This window comes from Aspergillus eucalypticola, assembly GCF_003184535.1.
Source record: "Aspergillus eucalypticola CBS 122712 chromosome Unknown BO83scaffold_34, whole genome shotgun sequence".
Lineage (NCBI taxonomy): Eukaryota > Fungi > Ascomycota > Eurotiomycetes > Eurotiales > Aspergillaceae > Aspergillus > Aspergillus eucalypticola.
This window is the reverse complement of record NW_020290308.1, coordinates 105,652-121,497: the sequence shown is the minus strand read 5'-3', so window position 1 is coordinate 121,497 and position 15,846 is coordinate 105,652. Positions and strand designations below refer to the sequence as shown.

The 15,846-nt window shown below is 51.4% G+C and overlaps 7 protein-coding genes across 7 annotated transcripts; 5 read left to right on the top strand and 2 right to left on the bottom strand.

The window, feature by feature from the left end:
- Positions 1–21: 21 nt before the first annotated feature.
- On the top strand, positions 22–1,431 carry BO83DRAFT_370188 (nuclear pore complex component). Its single transcript, XM_025529891.1, has 3 exons — positions 22–210; positions 275–542; positions 609–1,431. Exons 2-3 carry the CDS (start codon positions 322–324, stop codon positions 1,270–1,272), a joined length of 885 nt encoding a protein of 294 aa, XP_025383409.1. The 5' UTR covers positions 22–210; positions 275–321; the 3' UTR covers positions 1,273–1,431.
- Positions 1,432–1,616: 185 nt separating this feature from the next.
- On the top strand, positions 1,617–5,103 carry BO83DRAFT_382355 (Hid1 family protein). Its single transcript, XM_025532209.1, has 8 exons — positions 1,617–1,873; positions 1,943–2,561; positions 2,611–2,708; positions 2,768–3,010; positions 3,064–3,417; positions 3,469–3,712; positions 3,760–4,274; positions 4,335–5,103. The coding sequence occupies exons 1-8, from the start codon at positions 1,778–1,780 to the stop codon at positions 4,845–4,847; spliced, it is 2,682 nt and encodes an 893-aa protein (XP_025383408.1). The 5' UTR covers positions 1,617–1,777; the 3' UTR covers positions 4,848–5,103.
- Positions 5,104–5,195: 92 nt separating this feature from the next.
- On the top strand, positions 5,196–7,155 carry BO83DRAFT_382354 (uncharacterized protein). The gene is made up of 6 exons (XM_025532208.1): positions 5,196–5,677; positions 5,791–5,810; positions 5,879–5,910; positions 5,971–6,032; positions 6,090–6,214; positions 6,275–7,155. The coding sequence occupies exons 1-6, from the start codon at positions 5,516–5,518 to the stop codon at positions 6,813–6,815; spliced, it is 942 nt and encodes a 313-aa protein (XP_025383407.1). The 5' UTR covers positions 5,196–5,515; the 3' UTR covers positions 6,816–7,155.
- A 423-nt stretch (positions 7,156–7,578) lies between these two features.
- On the top strand, positions 7,579–9,519 carry BO83DRAFT_382353 (H3 histone acetyltransferase RTT109). Its single transcript, XM_025532207.1, has one exon. The coding sequence runs from the start codon at positions 7,658–7,660 to the stop codon at positions 9,341–9,343; it is 1,686 nt and encodes a 561-aa protein (XP_025383406.1). The 5' UTR covers positions 7,579–7,657; the 3' UTR covers positions 9,344–9,519.
- Positions 9,520–9,740: 221 nt separating this feature from the next.
- On the top strand, positions 9,741–11,912 carry BO83DRAFT_382352 (putative ceramide glucosyltransferase). The gene is made up of 2 exons (XM_025532206.1): positions 9,741–10,205; positions 10,291–11,912. The coding sequence occupies exons 1-2, from the start codon at positions 10,186–10,188 to the stop codon at positions 11,816–11,818; spliced, it is 1,548 nt and encodes a 515-aa protein (XP_025383405.1). The 5' UTR covers positions 9,741–10,185; the 3' UTR covers positions 11,819–11,912.
- Positions 11,913–12,080: 168 nt separating this feature from the next.
- BO83DRAFT_281320 (ankyrin) lies at positions 12,081–12,755 on the bottom strand (the record flags this gene model as incomplete). The annotated part of the gene is made up of 3 exons (XM_025527097.1): positions 12,081–12,155; positions 12,192–12,454; positions 12,536–12,755. Coding segments are annotated over 3 exons (558 nt in total), but the record flags the coding sequence as incomplete, so codon positions are not given.
- A 660-nt stretch (positions 12,756–13,415) lies between these two features.
- Positions 13,416–14,579, bottom strand: BO83DRAFT_382350 (WW domain-containing protein). The gene has a single exon (XM_025532205.1). It carries the CDS (start codon positions 14,459–14,461, stop codon positions 13,586–13,588), a length of 876 nt encoding a protein of 291 aa, XP_025383403.1. The 5' UTR covers positions 14,462–14,579; the 3' UTR covers positions 13,416–13,585.
- Positions 14,580–15,846: the final 1,267 nt, after the last annotated feature.

The window sequence follows — 15,846 nt, the reverse complement described above, 5'->3', positions numbered from 1 at the left end:
CTTATCATCAAAACAATCAGTCGCTGCCCCATTCACATTCACTCTGTCCCGAGTCCTGCCTGCCCCTCCCCTGTGACCATGATCCTGTCGGGACCCTCATTGTAATCCGTCAACCAGAGATCCCAGTCACCGATGTGGTAGGACACGCGTATATCCAATTTGCAATTGATTCAACTACAGGTAAGTCCAACGGCAATTTTCCTATTTCAGGTAAGTGATCATGCTCCCCCTTTGTCCATCTCTTGTAATAAGATGCCATACTGACACAGTGTAGTGTCATCTTCATCCAAGCGTACACTCTCCCGTTTTAAATATAAACCAATGGCGTCCCCTGCCCCTCCTTCTACCCCGAAAGCTGCATCTGCACCTGCAGCGACGCCTGATGGCTCTCAGACGCCTGGGAAGTGGCGTCATCCTCATCTGAATGAGGTCGTCCGTCGACAGAATGCTGGTACATTCGGAGATCGCAATATAAATAGGCTTGTGTGGAACACAGCCGCTTTGTTTGCGACATGGGTGTTCGGAGACACCATCAAGTCATAGTGAGTGATGCTAGCAGGCGCATCCGGTGCGCGGTTCCAGGGGCCTTCTAACCAGCGTCGCAACAGTTTGCTTTGGTTTCAGAAAATTAGCCCGGTCTCTACATACCCCGATCTTTCATTGCTAGTCCTACGAGTCATCTTTGCTCTGAACATTCTGGTTGCATTGTACCCGCTTTTCCGCCCGAAGGACAACTTCTCCGATATTCCATTGACCCCTACACAACGCTCGCTTTTGGGACTGGATCCCTCCGCCACACAGTCGTTTACTCCGGGCACGACGTACGTTACTCCGCCTAGGTACCGACTTTCTGCGTCTCGGAACGCCAGCCCAGCTAGCAGATCCGGTTCCCCCTTGTCAGCAAGCGCTGGCGCTTCCGGACACAGGCTATCGTCAGGACCTTCTTTCTCGCCCTCTCCGAGCCCGTTATTGCACAAAGTGGTCACAAATGGGGGCAAGGAAAGCGGGCGGAGGCCGAGCTTTGGATCTTCGTCTCCGCTCGGGCGCAGCTCATCCTTTTCGCCTTTCAAAGAATCTTCTTTTAAGGAGTCTACGTTTAAAGACTCTACATCCACATTCAGGGAATCGACCATGTCGACATTTTCCGGTATGTCCAGCATTGCGCCCGCGACTCCTTCACCGGTGGGTGGCAAGCGTGTGAGCCTGGGTTTGAGCAACAAGTGGCTGTATGAGCGGAGCCGGCGCCTGTCAGCAAGCAATGGTAGCCTTTGATTTGGACCAGATTATTGGTCTTTTTTTGGTCTCAGGGAAGAATAAGAGACGATTCATGTAAACTCGTGTGACTCGTGTGTTTTCTAGCGGGGTGCTTCGGAAATACCTTTTTAGGCCGTATTTTGTTATGATGTTGCATGTTGCATGATGTACTTTTAGAAAGGGTCCGTTTCCTAAGAATAATCTCGAATAATCTCCGAGAGACTGCCACTCGACCGCGGCGTACTTTCAGATAGGAGACGGTGTGTTAGATTCAGCTGAGGTTCGTTCCCCAGTCGATCCTCCGGGTCTCCGCGGGCCTAGTTCCCGCTTCCAAGGCATTGACCCCAAGACCGCCAACATGCCACAAGTTCATTCATTCACACGCGGCCTCAAACGATTGGGCTTACGTCCCAAGCAAATCACCCTCGAGGATTACCCTCGTACCGGACATTCTTCCTGAGATCCTAGTGCTGCTTTACTGCATGAGGTCAATAATTCCGTGATCTTCGCTGGAGACTTCACCATGGGAGCTTCGGAGTCCAAGCTCGTCTTCAAGCAGGGCATCTTCCGTCTTTCAGAGGAGAAGGACATTCCTGCGGATGATCCCTATTGGGCCAGGGTTTGCCTTCCTTCTTCTTGCTCCAGTCTTTCTGTGACGCCGAAGTGGCTTACTGACCGATTCGTGTAGTTCTGGGAGCTCCCAGAGTCCTCAGAGGACGTCTTCAGCCTGTTCACACCTGCCGATATACGACGAACTCGCGATCATGCCTTATCCAACTTTGAAACTCTCTTGCTCTCAGTTACCTCACGTCTCACCGTATTAAAAAATCATCCATCTTTTCCTGACCCCGAACTAGCCCCCGACCGCGATGCGCTCAATTGTATCCGCATCCTCACCCGCCTCCTTCCCTTTGTCTACGAGGCTGAACACCTAGAGGAATGGGAGGAGAAATTTTTCTGGGCTCGTCGCAAGAAGAGGACCAGAGAGGCGCAGGTGGCTGCGGAAGTACTTTTCGATGAAGCGCAGGCGGAGGATCCAGACCAGACAGCCCCGCGATCGACGGGTTTTGAAGATGCGAAACCTTTAGCTGAGGAGTTGATCGACAATCTGCTGGAGCTTCTTTTCTACACTAACTTCACGATCCCACCGCTGCCCACCGCGAAGAGCAAAGTGTCGTACTCGATCTGGCAGAGTGGTGTGGGTTGCAATACGTCAATGGGTTCTACAAAAGAGTTGGAGAACAACCGCTGTGAGATCCTACGGTTATTGCTTACTTTGACGGGAAAAGCAATGTACATGCCGTCTAGTGAGTTATCGTCTTCGCTTTGTTGGGAACCACTTGCTGACTATCGAAGGTCTACTTCCTGTGCAAGGCGTCAAGGCTATCACGTACATGACGACTTGCTCGGACAAGCAGGTGGTTTTAACTCTACTTTGCTCACTACTAAACACTGTACGTTTTGATAACACGCGGGTGTAAAGGTGTGGGTGGTGCTAACGAAGCTACGACAGGCTATCAAGTACAATCCTGCTTCGTGGAGGGTGCCCTATGATCATGTTGTCTGGAAAGACCCCAAGCAGATATTGGTCATCTATTGTCTGCAGTTTCTCCTCGTACTCCTTCTATATCCAGTACCAGAAGATGGTCGCGGTGCGCCGCCGAAGAACTATTACCGGCACTACTTTGGAAGATTACATCGGCCGCAAGACTTCCAGTTCCTTACTGATGGCATGACCCGAATCTTGAATCAGCCGGTCAGTTTGCCTCTTTCTCTACCAAGTCGCTCTGCTAACTCGCTATTGAACAGATGCAAGCGACCAACTCTTATCTTCCGGGAAGTCAGAGATCGGTCAAATGGGCTCCTGAGATGCTCGTCTTATTCTGGGAGGCGTTGCAATGCAACAAGCGATTCCGGTCCTTCATCATCGACTCGAACCGCTCGCACGACTTTGTTATTCTCTGTATATTTTATGCTATCGAGTATAAATCCGACCCTTCCAAGCAGGGCGTGGTTAGAATGTGCATCTTCATCATGCAGACGATGAGCGTGGAGCCCAATTTTGGCCAGAGCTTAAACACAAAGTTCGAGGCTCAGGAGACTCTCCCTCAGAGCATCCGTATCCCTGGGTTCCGGGGATCCTATGCTGATTTTTTGATCATGGTTTGTCCCTCACGGTTCGAAAACTGGGGGCATGAACTAACAGTGGTATAGTCCATTCACACTTTGATCACTGCCAGCAAAGGAAAGCTGAACACAGTATATCCTGCGCTTCTGGCTATCATCAACAACATTGCCCCGCATGTCGAACATCTTTCTCCAAGCTCGTGCTCGAAGTTGCTGCAGCTCTTCTCATCCATGTCAGCGCCCAGTTTCCTCCTGGCTAACGAGACAAATCACTCCCTTCTTTCCTCGGTCCTTGAGTCTATCAACTCAATCCTTGAACATCAGTTTACCAGTAAGTCATTTGTTGCAGCCCTTGAAGCAACATGCTAACCTGCTCAGAAAATCCTTTCCTGGTGTATGCTATTTTAAAGTATAGAAGGCGTTTTGAGGCAGTGCGAGAATTCACTCTCGAGAGCGGGCAACAAGAGATAGAACGCCAGAATGAGCGAAGAAAGTCTTCAAGCGGTTCGCATGAATTTGTCTGCAGCCCCGTTCTTTCTCCCACTGAGGAAGAACCTCCGGTGCCTTCAGACACGCGGTCTCCATTGGGCCGCATACCAGAAGAGAATAGTCCTTTTGCCATCGGCGGAGACGAGGATTCGGATGATGAAGGAGAGGGACGGGACACACCGGTGCAGGATTCTCCCTCAGTACAAACTTCTCGTCGACCATCGATTTCCTCTGTTATTGAAGAAAGCGTTCCCCTTCAGCTGCGCGGCATGTCTGAGAAGGCACGAGGCAAGATGCCCGCTGGACAGCCGTCCTTCTCGCGACAGAACAGCATGACTAGCCAGATTAGTCTTTCGGCGGCGTTTCCGACATCTTCCAGTGGTTTCACGCCGACTACAGCGTGGGTAAGTGCCTCTCGTTACCTCAATTCCCGTATAACACTACTAACAGTGAATCTTTTTTAGCTCGAATCCTGGTTGGCCGAGCTGCCACTTCATACCATTCTCACGATAGTCTCCGCCATTGCTCCTCACGTCCCTGAGGCTGCATTCCGATCCGCTTCAAGCCCTGAAGCTCGAACCTTGATTAGCAACCTCCCGTCGTTCTTGGAAGATCCCGCAATCCATACGATTGTTTCGGAGCCATCGCCGGTCCGCGTCCACTCGTTTGAGTGGTCCGCCCTTTCAATGGGCTGGTACGAATCTCTGCTCTGGGGATTCATCTTCTCGAGCGAAATGGTGGTTGGCACCGCCTCGGGCGCTACGCCGGGCACGGTTGGAGTTTGGAACGGAACCAATATCAAGCTGTTCAAGGTCCAGGAGGCGGCAGCGCAAGGGCCCACGTTACTTGCGCCCAAGGGAGCTGTGGACGCCGTAGGAAGCAACTTGGTTCAACGCATCGGGAACCTGAGCTTCCGGCGGAGCAGCACACAGGAGTCTCAAAGTAGCTCTCGGCCGCCGTCGATTCGGGAGGTGTGAGGCTGCTATGCCGGACTTCTGGCAGCTTTGGTTTGCTGGGCTATGGTTCGTGTCATTATTCATGTTAGCTTTTCTTTTAATGATTCTTATGTTTGAATGATACCTTCCCGGCGTCTCGCAGATGGGCTGGTTTGTGTGCAGTTTAATTTACTTTAGAAAGCCAGCGTGAGGTGGATATTCATTTGTCCTTTCGCTTTGTATGTATGTTGTTGTAGTGTCAAGTAAATTGTTCATGTCGAATTGAATGCTATTTTGAGACATTTTTACTGTAGTCAGACATCACCTGGTCCACTGTCCACTGCCACCGCTCCCTACCACCACCTTTTACACCTGCCAACCAGACAAGTATTATCTTGAGAATCTAGGTAAATCGAATACGTACATTCAACCCTCTGTCTTGAGAATAGAAGCTATCGGTTTTCTCCGTTAAGATCTCGGCGGTTGCTCGTGTTTTCCATCTACATCCCATGGGATGTCGCTGGCCGCCACGTGAGGCCGCGATTGGCTGACCTCCCTTTATTTGTCTCTCATCCTCAGCAACAAAGAAAGAGACCGACTCCGACGTCTTAGGAATTATATTCTTATTACCTGTTTATTATCATCTTGAATAACGACTTTCCTTTCTACTTGTACTCATTGACTTGGTACTCTACAATCCTCTCTAGACCATGGTACACACCCGATCGCTTGCTGTCGCGGCGTCCGCGTTCCTGCTCGGCGATCCGAGACTGGCCGCCGGAGGATCCACGGAGCTCCAAAGCGTATTGAAGAACACGCATGGCAGCAATGATTATGGCTATCCCACGGATTTTACTAGGGGTATAATGCCTGTGAGTGCTTCCTTGGATGGTGGGGTGTCAGCTTGAAAAATAATGCTGTTCCTACTTCAATCATGATATTTCTTTCATATAATTGGAGTTGAAGCTTATTGCCCCATTACCAGATCCCAGTTCACTCGCATAAGTAAGTTCATTGCCTAATAGTAGTTTTACAAGTCCCATATTGTGACCCTTGGCTAATCTTCATGACAGTGACTATTGGAGAGACATACCTTTCTACACTGGTAGGCACGGCACTGTTAGCATAGCCAATGCGCATAGCTAACCGATCACTTCTACCAAAGGCCTATCCAAAGGATGCATTTCAACAGAAGCCGACGTATGGCTATATAACGACACCCTCTATGTCAGTCCTACACGTATATCCCCTGCTCATGAACCGACTTTGACAGAGCAATAACAGGTTGGCCATGACGAATCCTCCCTGACGGAAGACCGGACCCTTGAATCCCTCTACATTAACCCAATCCTGGATGTGCTTAAACTCCAGAATCCCAGTAGCCCATTTGTAACAACCCCCACCAACAAGTAAGTCACCTATAACACCTTTCACTCCATCCAGAAGAAGGCAATTAACAGCACCAACAGCGGCGTCTTCGACACCTCCACTTCCCAAACACTCTACTTCTTCATCGACCTCAAAACCTCCGGCCCGGAGACCCTCAATGCCGTGATCTCCGCTCTCCAACCTCTCCGCGACCAGGGCTACCTCACCACTCTTAAGGACAACAGCACTATCACCACTGGCCCCGTCACCGTCATTGGCACCGGCAACACCCCGCTCGACATGGTCGGGCCCGTCGCAGACCGGGACTACTTCTACGATGCGCCACTCGAGGCACTAGCTGAACCTGAGTACGCCGATATCACGGATCTCATTTCGCCCATTGCATCGACGAATTTCGCGGCTGCCGTGGGACCCGTCAAGGGTGAGAAGCTCAGCGATAAACAGATCAAGGCGCTGAGGGAGCAGATTCAGACTGCGGAGGAGAGGGGCATTGGTGCGAGGTATTGGGGCACGCCGTATTATCCGATCCGGACTAGGAATTTTGTCTGGAGGACGTTGTTGGAGGAGGGGGTTGGGTTGTTGAATGCGGATGATTTGGATGCTGTGGTGGAGTATTTTTGAGTACGTTTGTTGCTTGGTATAGTTACTGTGTAGTTAGGTTGGGGGTTGTAGGCTTAGACTGAAGATGATGTTATCATATACAGTTCGAAAGAAGGTACAGATAAGGGCTACGACGGTGACCATCATTCCTATTGCTGGGTGATAACAAGCTTCATGTTCAAGCCACGGCCAATGCTTTTATTTTTATCAGATTGCTAACATAGTACTGCTTTGCTCATAGTTGGGTATCTTGACTTTGACTAGCATGGCGAAAGCAGGAGTATAGAGGGGAGCAGTGTGTTGTTCTGCAGAGCGTGAATTGAGACCATTGCCTCCTATGGTGCCATCCGTTACTTTCTCGGGCGTGCGTCAGATCCCGACACTTTGGTGCAGTGGTGCGAGTGAAGTATATACTAAAAGTGTTCCATTTCTTCGTACTATTCAATTAGTGGTAGATAATGGGTGCTTCCAAGTCTGTATACATAGTAGAATGGTTTATCTGCGGATCCTTGGTAGAGGGTAGTATGTTAATCCGGGAGCAGCGCAGTAGTGAATACGCTTGATCGAGCAACGACTGACTTTTCACTAATATTTAGAGGTTAAAGACATTCCAGAACCTCCTGTCATGTTACAAAGCTATCCATTTGATCAATTTAAATTAGTGTAAGCAGCACATTGCAGACGCGGGGACTGCAAAGAAAGGCCGTCAGATTACCGGCACGTGATCGCCCGTGAAATGGAACGCGTCTGAGGGGGGGAGGGGGGGAAAGGAACAAGAAGGAAAGAAAAAAAGACTTGGAGAACGCCACAGGCGCTCGCTGGACAAATCCACTGGCCTTCATCCGCGGAAGCCACCATCCGCGATGTCTCAGGTTGATGTAGAATTGGGCGAGCTGCTGGCCGAAGGGCTGCCGGTCCCCGTCCAGCTCACCATTCGCCATGTCTCCTCGACTCCCTCCCCTTCAACCGCGCTCTTCGCCGCGCCTCCCGGGGAGACGCCGGAGCCTACCTTTTGCGAAAACCACTTTCTGTCGGCCTCGGTCAATTTAGAGGAGAAAGATGGTGCGGAGGTGATTGTCTTTGGAATGGAGGTGCTGGTGTACAGCACTGCGCACCTGACTACCATCTTCGTTTCCAAGGCCGACTCCACCGGCTACCTTCATCTCCTGCCCAATGCGCCCAAGGTTTCCATTCTCCGGCGTATCTCTCACACCTTTCTCTCCTTTTTGGTCAAAACTCATCAGAGACCGGGTGTCAGACTGCTAGTCTCGCTATTTGCTCGGGCGCAAAACCAATACCTCTTCCCCGGCAGCATTGACAACCCCCAGAAGCATGTCCTAGATGACCGCGGCCTGATCAAATGGTGGTGTCGCGTCGTCGACCCCATCTTGCGCGAGTATGAGCCAGAGTCCGGTTCGCAGGATAAAGGGGCCCAGGATCATCAGACGGAGTCGGCCAAAAGCTCAGCAACCGCGTTCCTGATCGTCCCGGGATGTGATCGGTTCGAAACCAGGGGCTTCTTTCCTCCTTTGGCCAAATCGGACGACAAGGACCGTCCAAGATGGCTCACTAGCTATCCTGTGCACCAATTGTGTGACAATCCCAAGGCACCCCCGCGTTGCTTGGTTCCCCGGTTTCCGGATGACCCCAAAACACGCTTCTTGGAGGACTTGGATGATGAGCTTCCGAAGCAGGAAGCGGAGGGTGTAGTATCCGCAGAAAGTGCCGGTCAGTGGCGAAGCGTCAGGTCTCTGGACCAGTTCTGGGAGATGATGTCGTTCCGACAAGAATGCTCGGCTGGACGACTGGTTGGGTTCTTGTGGCTCGTTATCAATCCTCCGGGACTTGTGAACTCGGTACAAATGACCAGTTCTCGGTCTGTCCTTGGCGACTCCAAGAGCCTGACAGACCATGTGTCCCAAATGATGTCTGGCGAAAGTGTGACAAGTACAAAATCGGCGAGTGATGCTGCATCCGCTCCAGAGCATTCTACGACAACAGACCATGATAAGCAATTGTCATCAGACCCTACGGGTGGATCTACTTCTACTCCAGCACCCCAGCCGGGTGCTATACCATCTGAAGTTAAACCTCAGCCCCCGCAGCCCTCGGATGCCGATGCCTTTCATTGGCCTGAAGCTGGGCGAGGACATGCGGTTCTGAGCGAAGCAGACTACAAAACGGCGATCAACTTCCTGCTCGATCAAGATTTTGATACTGAGGAGGCCTCAATTGCTAGCACAAAGGCGTGGGGTGAAAAGGTAGCCTCCCTCGCAGATCAACTCTGGGTTGGACAGCTGGTGGTGGGACGAAACACGAAGGATGAATCTTCCCAGAAACCTGTGGAGATCAATACGCTCATGACCACCGGGCTTGTTCGCAAGCGCAAGAAGCCCGATGCAGAGGTTGAGCAGAACAGCAAAACTGCTGATGAGGATGGTAATGCTGGAGCATCAACGGCGGCTCCTCCGGCATCTTCTGGGTCGGATCCATCGCCGGCTGTCAACGTTCTCCAAGCCAACTTGATCCGGAAGAAGAAAAAGACGTAAACAGACCCTACTCGTGTCGGTTTGGCTAGTTTTCTAACTGGATTCTTTTGGGGTCACCGACGAGCTCATGTAAATTGCATATGCGGAGTCGGAATTGGGTGGGCATTTGGCGATGGATGGATTTGCATTTTGTATAATAGGACAAATTTTGGGACTTTTATTCTATATCATATTTACTTACTTACTGGCCATATGGCCGGTTGAATACTCCTCCGACAGGTTGGATGGAATAGATAATAAGCGTGGAGCCACGGCATCCAAGCACGCAGTGAAATATAATGTTTTATAGTGGAAACTGTGCCTGAGGCCGGGGGGAGGCAGTGCGGCTGCATCCGAGCATCCGCCGGTTTCACTAAACCAACTAAAGATGAACTGCGCAAAACCTCGCCGGTGAAACCCACCAGCAGCGCCCGAGCCAACTATCCGCTGGATCCCGACTGGAACACTAGTGTGCTTCGGCTCGACGGTTCATTGCTTGTCTACCGTCTGTCTCTCGCTGCAGACGGTTTGCGTGGCCGTCGCTCCCCAGTCGAGAAAAAAAAAATAAAATAAAAAGCAACGAATACGACTTGTGAGCCCGACCGCATTTCTCTCGTTCTCTCCACTTCGTCCTTCGTCTCACTGCCTGCTGGCTTGTCTGCGTCTTTCCCTAGAATGTCCTCATCGTCCTGTTCTGCCTACTGCCAGATCTCCGCCTCTCGCTGTGTCCGCCTATGTTAGAGCCTCAGTCGCGTTCGCAACCCCCCGATGCTGAACCAGCCATCAACCATGGCGGTTGGCAGTGGGCTGTCGCGGCCGGTTGGGTGGGATTGATTTGGTATACTGTCGTGGTGGCTGTCTGCATGCTGGGTTACTTACAGCTGTAACTCTTACCTTTCTGTTTCTCTCCAACCCATCTCGGTCAGGCTTGGCATCTTTGCTGACTCTCCACCTGTTATTCCCATCAGATGGCGCTTTTATTTGAGAAAACCCCGGAAGTCTTCATCCGCATCGGCTTCGAACGCCCCCCACGTCACCGCGATCCGACCGGTGAAGGGTCTCGAACCCCATCTCTACGAGTGTCTGGCTTCGACCTTTCGACAGGACTACCCTCGCGATAAGCTAACTGTTTGCTTCTGCGTGTCCTCTCGCAGTGACCCTGCCTATCCTATCCTCCAGAAACTGGTGTCGGACTTCTCGCGGTTTGATGCGCGGCTTTACGTCGAAGACGATGACCCGTTGCTCCAGCCGGGCCACGTCCCCGCCTACGACTTGGGGCCCAACCCCAAGATTCGGAACATGAGTCGTGCCTACCGTGAAGCCAAAGGGGATATTGTCTGGATTATCGACTGCAACGCGTGGGTCGGCAGGGGTGTCTGTGGACGCATGGTGGACAAGCTATGCGGGACTGGTGCCGACTCGACAAAGAGATACAAGTTCGTGCACCACCTGCCAGTTGCAGTGGACATGACGGGAACCGCTGGTCTTAGGGAGGAGCAGGAAGCGCTGTTGGAGGCTCACACCAACCGGAATGACAGTCGCGACAGCAGCGAGACCGCCATGGTCATGGACCACGGGGCTGGCATGCTGGCGACCGGTGGTGGCCGCTTGGAAGAATTGTTCCTGTCGTCCTCGCATGCGAAAATGTACACTGCCATCAACACCGTCTTGATCGCGCCATGCATCGTGGGCAAGTCGAACATGTTCCGCCGCTCGCATCTCGACTACCTCACTGCGCCGTCTCCGGCAGATCCCCACCGGCGGAACGCGGGCATCGACTACTTCTCCGATAACATCTGTGAAGACCACCTGATCGGAGACCTGCTCTGGAGAAAACAGGTCCGCGGGGAGAAAGAGCAAGGAGAGCGCTGGGGCAAACATGCCCTGGTGTTCGGAGATCTGGCCTTCCAGCCTGTTGCCAACATGAGCGTGCAGGCGTATGTGGCTCGCCGAGTGCGGTGGCTACGCGTGCGCAAGTTCACCGTGGTCCTCGCGACGCTGGTTGAGCCAGGCACCGAGTCAATTCTGTGCTCTTGCTACGGAGCATGGGGTGTCACGACAGCTCTGGCGCAGTACCTTGGAGACCAAGGCTATGCCATTGCAGAGGCACTGTCGACCTGGACTGCATTCTGGGGCTTCTTCTGCCTGAGCATAGTGACGTGGATCCTCATCGACTGGACCGTGTACATCATGCTGCACAGCGGCAAGACGGTGGAACTGGACGAAGACACGCCATCATTCGCGCGGCCGCCCCGAGGCGTAACGCGGCGGCCCTTCCGGGCGTGGTTCACGGCCTGGCTGGGCCGGGAGATGCTGGCGTTTCCGATCTGGCTGTGGGCAGTGTATGGCGGCGTGACGGTGATCTGGCGGGATCGACAGTTCCGCGTAGGATTGGATATGAAAGTGCGGGAGATTGGGGGAGATTCTCTTGCAGTGAAGGGGTCATCTTCTTCACGATCCAGCTCCTTGTCGTCATCTAAAGCCCGACGAGACTAACCCCGTTCCACATATCTTATACAATGTTTGTAAACTAGAGAAAGACCAGACCACGAAAGACCAAGAGCGCAATGAACTTTTATGTTATGTATGATGCAAGTCTATACCAACCCAAGCTTAGTAAAGCCATAACATCTCCTCCACCCTCATCATCATGATTATATATCGTAAACAGAAATTAATTCGTCGTATCCATCTTCTCCCCCTCCTCCTCCCCACCCTTCTTCTCATCCTTATCCTTACTAGCAGCCTTCTCCAACGACTCCGCCGCCTTCTCCGAACTCAACAACCACTCGACAACCTGTCTCCCCCTCGTCATCTCCCCAGCATCCTGTTTCTGCTCTCCGCCCTCTCCACCAATCTCCACTTCAACCTCCTCATCCTCCTCAGCCCCTCCATCCTCCTGAGTCTTCCAATCCGCCCGCTCCGCCAAAAACACCGCATCCAGCCCCGCATCATTCTTCACCCCGACATCCGCGCCCGCCTCTACCAGCGCCTTCACGCACTCCAGATGCGTGTTCAGCGCCGCCCAGTGCAAAGGCGTGTTTCCTGAGTAGTTCCGGTGGTTAAGGACTTTGGTGATTTCTGGAAGGCTGGGGAGGGTGGTTAGGGTGGTGAGGAGGTAGGTGAGGATTTCTATATATATATATATACACATATTAGTATGTGTTGCGTCGCAGACGCAATCAGATCTCCAAAGGGGAAGAAGATGTTTACCAAGGTTTCCATTCGCGGCAGGGTAATGCAACAGACTCGACCCACTTCCACCTTCTTCCTGGGGCGCCGTGTCGATTGCTGCGGCGATGATGTGCGCCGGCGTCGTGGAGGTCCGGGTTGCTAGGGTGGTTAGGTCCGTTTGGAGGTCTTGGAGTTCGCCGGCGCGCGCGGAGTAGATTAGGTCGTCGATTGTGTCGGGGGTTAGGGTGACCATTTTGGATGGGTTTGTTGGTGGTGATGTCGATGTGGTTTGGTGGTTTGGAGTTGTGGTAAGGGGTATCTTGTGTCTTAAGTGTCTGGTTTTTGTTAGCTTTGGGTCCATGTGGGAGATTGCTGGATGTTTGTGGTGTTGAGAAGTGCGATGCATGATATGGAGGGGTATTTGATATCAGTTGATATCGTCCCAGCTACTCTCCCTGGTTGTATATGGGAGAGACGGCAAACAGATCGGATTGAATGAGTCTCAGCCTGTAATGAAGGAAGCGCTTGTAGCTGCTCAAATTCTGCATACTGTCTTGTGGTATAGACAGCGCTGCTCTCTTCTTCTCCATCTTTCTGCTGCAAAAAAAAAAAAGTATTGCCCCTCATCACATGAATTGCCCCTCCATCAAGTTCGAAACGGGCTCAAAAATAGAAGAAAATGAACTGCTAACGCAGAGAACAAGAAGGAACGGTCAGTATTACCTTCAGCGATATGCGTGAATCGTCAAGCGTCTATGCTGCTGTCTTTTGTGGTCGAGACAATACTAATGTCTGCGGAGAACTTTGATGATGCCCGGTCAGGTGACCAGGTGGATCTCACCCATCTTTATCCATCTTTATCCATCTCTTATCGCAAAAACTAACAAAGTATACAGTGGGAGCAATACTAGGTTAGCTGTTGTAAATGCAATATACTATACATTCCGCTCTATCATGCACCCATAAATACATCAACGCCATGCATCCTCGGTAAGCATACAACAAACAGAAATAGGTATCTCAAGTAGAAAAGCAAAGTAAGAAGTGCGCTCGCTCAATCGAGCAGCACCAGCACCAGCACCAGCAGCTTCAATCCCTCAACCACGCCCGTCTCTTTTCCTCCTTTTTCTCCCTCCTCTTCTCCTTGAACATCTTCAGCTCCTTCTTAGTTAACTTCTTCGCACTCCGTTCCGCCCGCAGACTCCGCCCATCATGACTATTCGCCGCCGCATCCACATCAAAGAATGCATACATCTGTCGGTGCGACTTATTCTCATCATTGTGGTATTCTGTATTCTGCGACGCCGCCTGCCACCGCCCCGTAAACCGGTTGAACGCGCCCACCGCCTCATATGCCTGTTCCGGGTCCAGCGCCCCTCCCCCCGCAGCGACCTGATTGGGCTGCTCGTACTGCTGCGCATAAGGCGCCGTAGGATCGTAATCACCATGAATGGCGGGGTTATAGCCACCTACCACAGCGGTGGTCGCAGCAGCAGAGGAGGAGGGACCGGCGGCCGTGTCTGCATCCTCCGCGACGGTGTTGTCATCCGCCTTAGCTGTCGCGTCCGGTACACGGGGGTTCTCCCATTGCGAGATACCCGTGAAGCGATTGTAGAAGTAATAGGCTTGGGCGGTGGGGTCCCAGACGGGTTCCCATCCGTCGTCTTTATTATCATTATCCCCTGGGGGTGCTTCGTTGGGGAGCGGCGGGGGAACCTCGTCCGGTAACGGGGGTGCGGCTTCTAATTCTGATGCCGCTGCTACCTCCTCTGATTCTTCTCCTGATTCTTTTTCGCTGTTCTGTTCTGTTTCTTCTCTTTCCTTGGCTTCAGGGCCGGGTGTTGTTTTTGTCTCCTCCGCGGTCGGGGTCTTCTCCTCGTGCTGCTGCGATTCTCGGGTCTCCGGGACCTGGGGCGGAGATCCCGCCGCGGATGGGCTGTCGTCGGTCGAAGGATTCGCGGACATCTCTCCTGCGATTAGCTATTTCGCTCTTGCTAGCTGAGCGGTGTTTGCGGGTTTGGATTTCAGAAGCGCAGAGGTCAACGATCCTCTGGGTGCTTGGGGTTCTTTCACTGCTTTATTCGCTAGGTTTATGATGTGAATCCGGAAGGTTGGATTTGCCGGTATGACTAAGCTGAGTTGCTGAAGGTAGTTAGTCTAACCTTATTTGGGTTAGATGTCTCTCTGAGATCATGTGATGTTCGGTATGTGATTGGATGGGCCGGAGGTAGATTCACTTGGTTGAGAAGTAGTGTGATTGATTGTCGCTATCAATATGTAGAGGTCTTGTAGTATTTAGAATATTCTGTTGAGTAGAGCTACTGAATGTAGCTATGAGAAACAAGATACTAGAACCAGTAGAGCTCCATGTGCGCCTTACTAGGGCTTACTTCATGTCAATGTACCGGGTATTGCCAGCGAAATATATTTTTAGTTCGCATTATGCCGAGTTCACATCACTACTACTAGTACTACACCAATAACCTCAAGATAGTAGTAGCCTGAGTAGCATCCAATAGCACTTACTAATAAGTATGGAGCCATTTACCTGCATTAATTGAATAGCAGGTGATATCTGTAATAGAATAGCTTGGATTCATAGGACGCAATGTTGTACCACTTCACAGGTATATTCCAGCTAGACCCTCGACATAAAACCGCAACTACCTGCAGTGGTATGAATATACAGATCATAAGCCCGGAGTAATGCAATGTAGAAATGGCATTGTTACAGACACTTAGGTAGGTATGTCAAAGTACAGCCTACACTTATCATATCATCATGGGGGAGATACTAGTCGTTGAGCTACATAGACCGCTTCTTGATATCTGCTATTGTAAGATATTAACAAACCTGAATAGTAACGAACTCACGAACCCAATTGTAAATACAGCTTCCGCAATGAATTCGAACTAACTAATATGTATGGACATAACACCTATTCACCACCACTACGATGAAAATATAACTTAACATCTACCAAGCTATACCACCTAAAGTCTCCTGTATACCTCAGGCACAGCAATCTATAACCCGAAAACCCCCGACCAGCAAAGCGCCGATCACATCCTATACCGGATCAGAGCAGGGAGGTGGCCGGGTAGGGATCGAATCAAGGGATACACACGGACTAATTATGCGAAAGGCAAGGCTTTATTTCCAAGAACGGGAGCTAGACATCCTTGGAAGATTTAGCTTTACTACAAGGTTAACTTCCCTAACAATAGGCTTTGTTAAGGAGAATGAATACGATTGTTGAGTTTAGCCCGGTCAAGGTTGAGATTTCCAAATATCTTGTTGGAATGGGATTTATTTGGTATATGTGGGGGGCTGGTATCTTGTGCATGCG

Coding starts and splice junctions, on each gene's coding strand:
- BO83DRAFT_370188 (XM_025529891.1), top strand. CDS start 322: ATGGCGTCCCCTGCCCCTCCTTCTACCCCGAAAGCTGCATCTGCACCT. Junction 543..608: donor GGAGACACCATCAAGTCATA/GTGAGTGATGCT, acceptor GCGTCGCAACAG/TTTGCTTTGGTTTCAGAAAA.
- BO83DRAFT_382355 (XM_025532209.1), top strand. CDS start 1,778: ATGGGAGCTTCGGAGTCCAAGCTCGTCTTCAAGCAGGGCATCTTCCGT. Junction 2,709..2,767: donor TTTGCTCACTACTAAACACT/GTACGTTTTGAT, acceptor AAGCTACGACAG/GCTATCAAGTACAATCCTGC. Junction 3,011..3,063: donor CCCGAATCTTGAATCAGCCG/GTCAGTTTGCCT, acceptor GCTATTGAACAG/ATGCAAGCGACCAACTCTTA.
- BO83DRAFT_382354 (XM_025532208.1), top strand. CDS start 5,516: ATGGTACACACCCGATCGCTTGCTGTCGCGGCGTCCGCGTTCCTGCTC. Junction 5,678..5,790: donor TTACTAGGGGTATAATGCCT/GTGAGTGCTTCC, acceptor CCCCATTACCAG/ATCCCAGTTCACTCGCATAA. Junction 5,911..5,970: donor AGACATACCTTTCTACACTG/GTAGGCACGGCA, acceptor CTTCTACCAAAG/GCCTATCCAAAGGATGCATT.
- BO83DRAFT_382353 (XM_025532207.1), top strand. CDS start 7,658: ATGTCTCAGGTTGATGTAGAATTGGGCGAGCTGCTGGCCGAAGGGCTG.
- BO83DRAFT_382352 (XM_025532206.1), top strand. CDS start 10,186: ATGCTGGGTTACTTACAGCT. Junction 10,206..10,290: donor ATGCTGGGTTACTTACAGCT/GTAACTCTTACC, acceptor TATTCCCATCAG/ATGGCGCTTTTATTTGAGAA.
- BO83DRAFT_382350 (XM_025532205.1), bottom strand. CDS start 14,461: ATGTCCGCGAATCCTTCGACCGACGACAGCCCATCCGCGGCGGGATCT.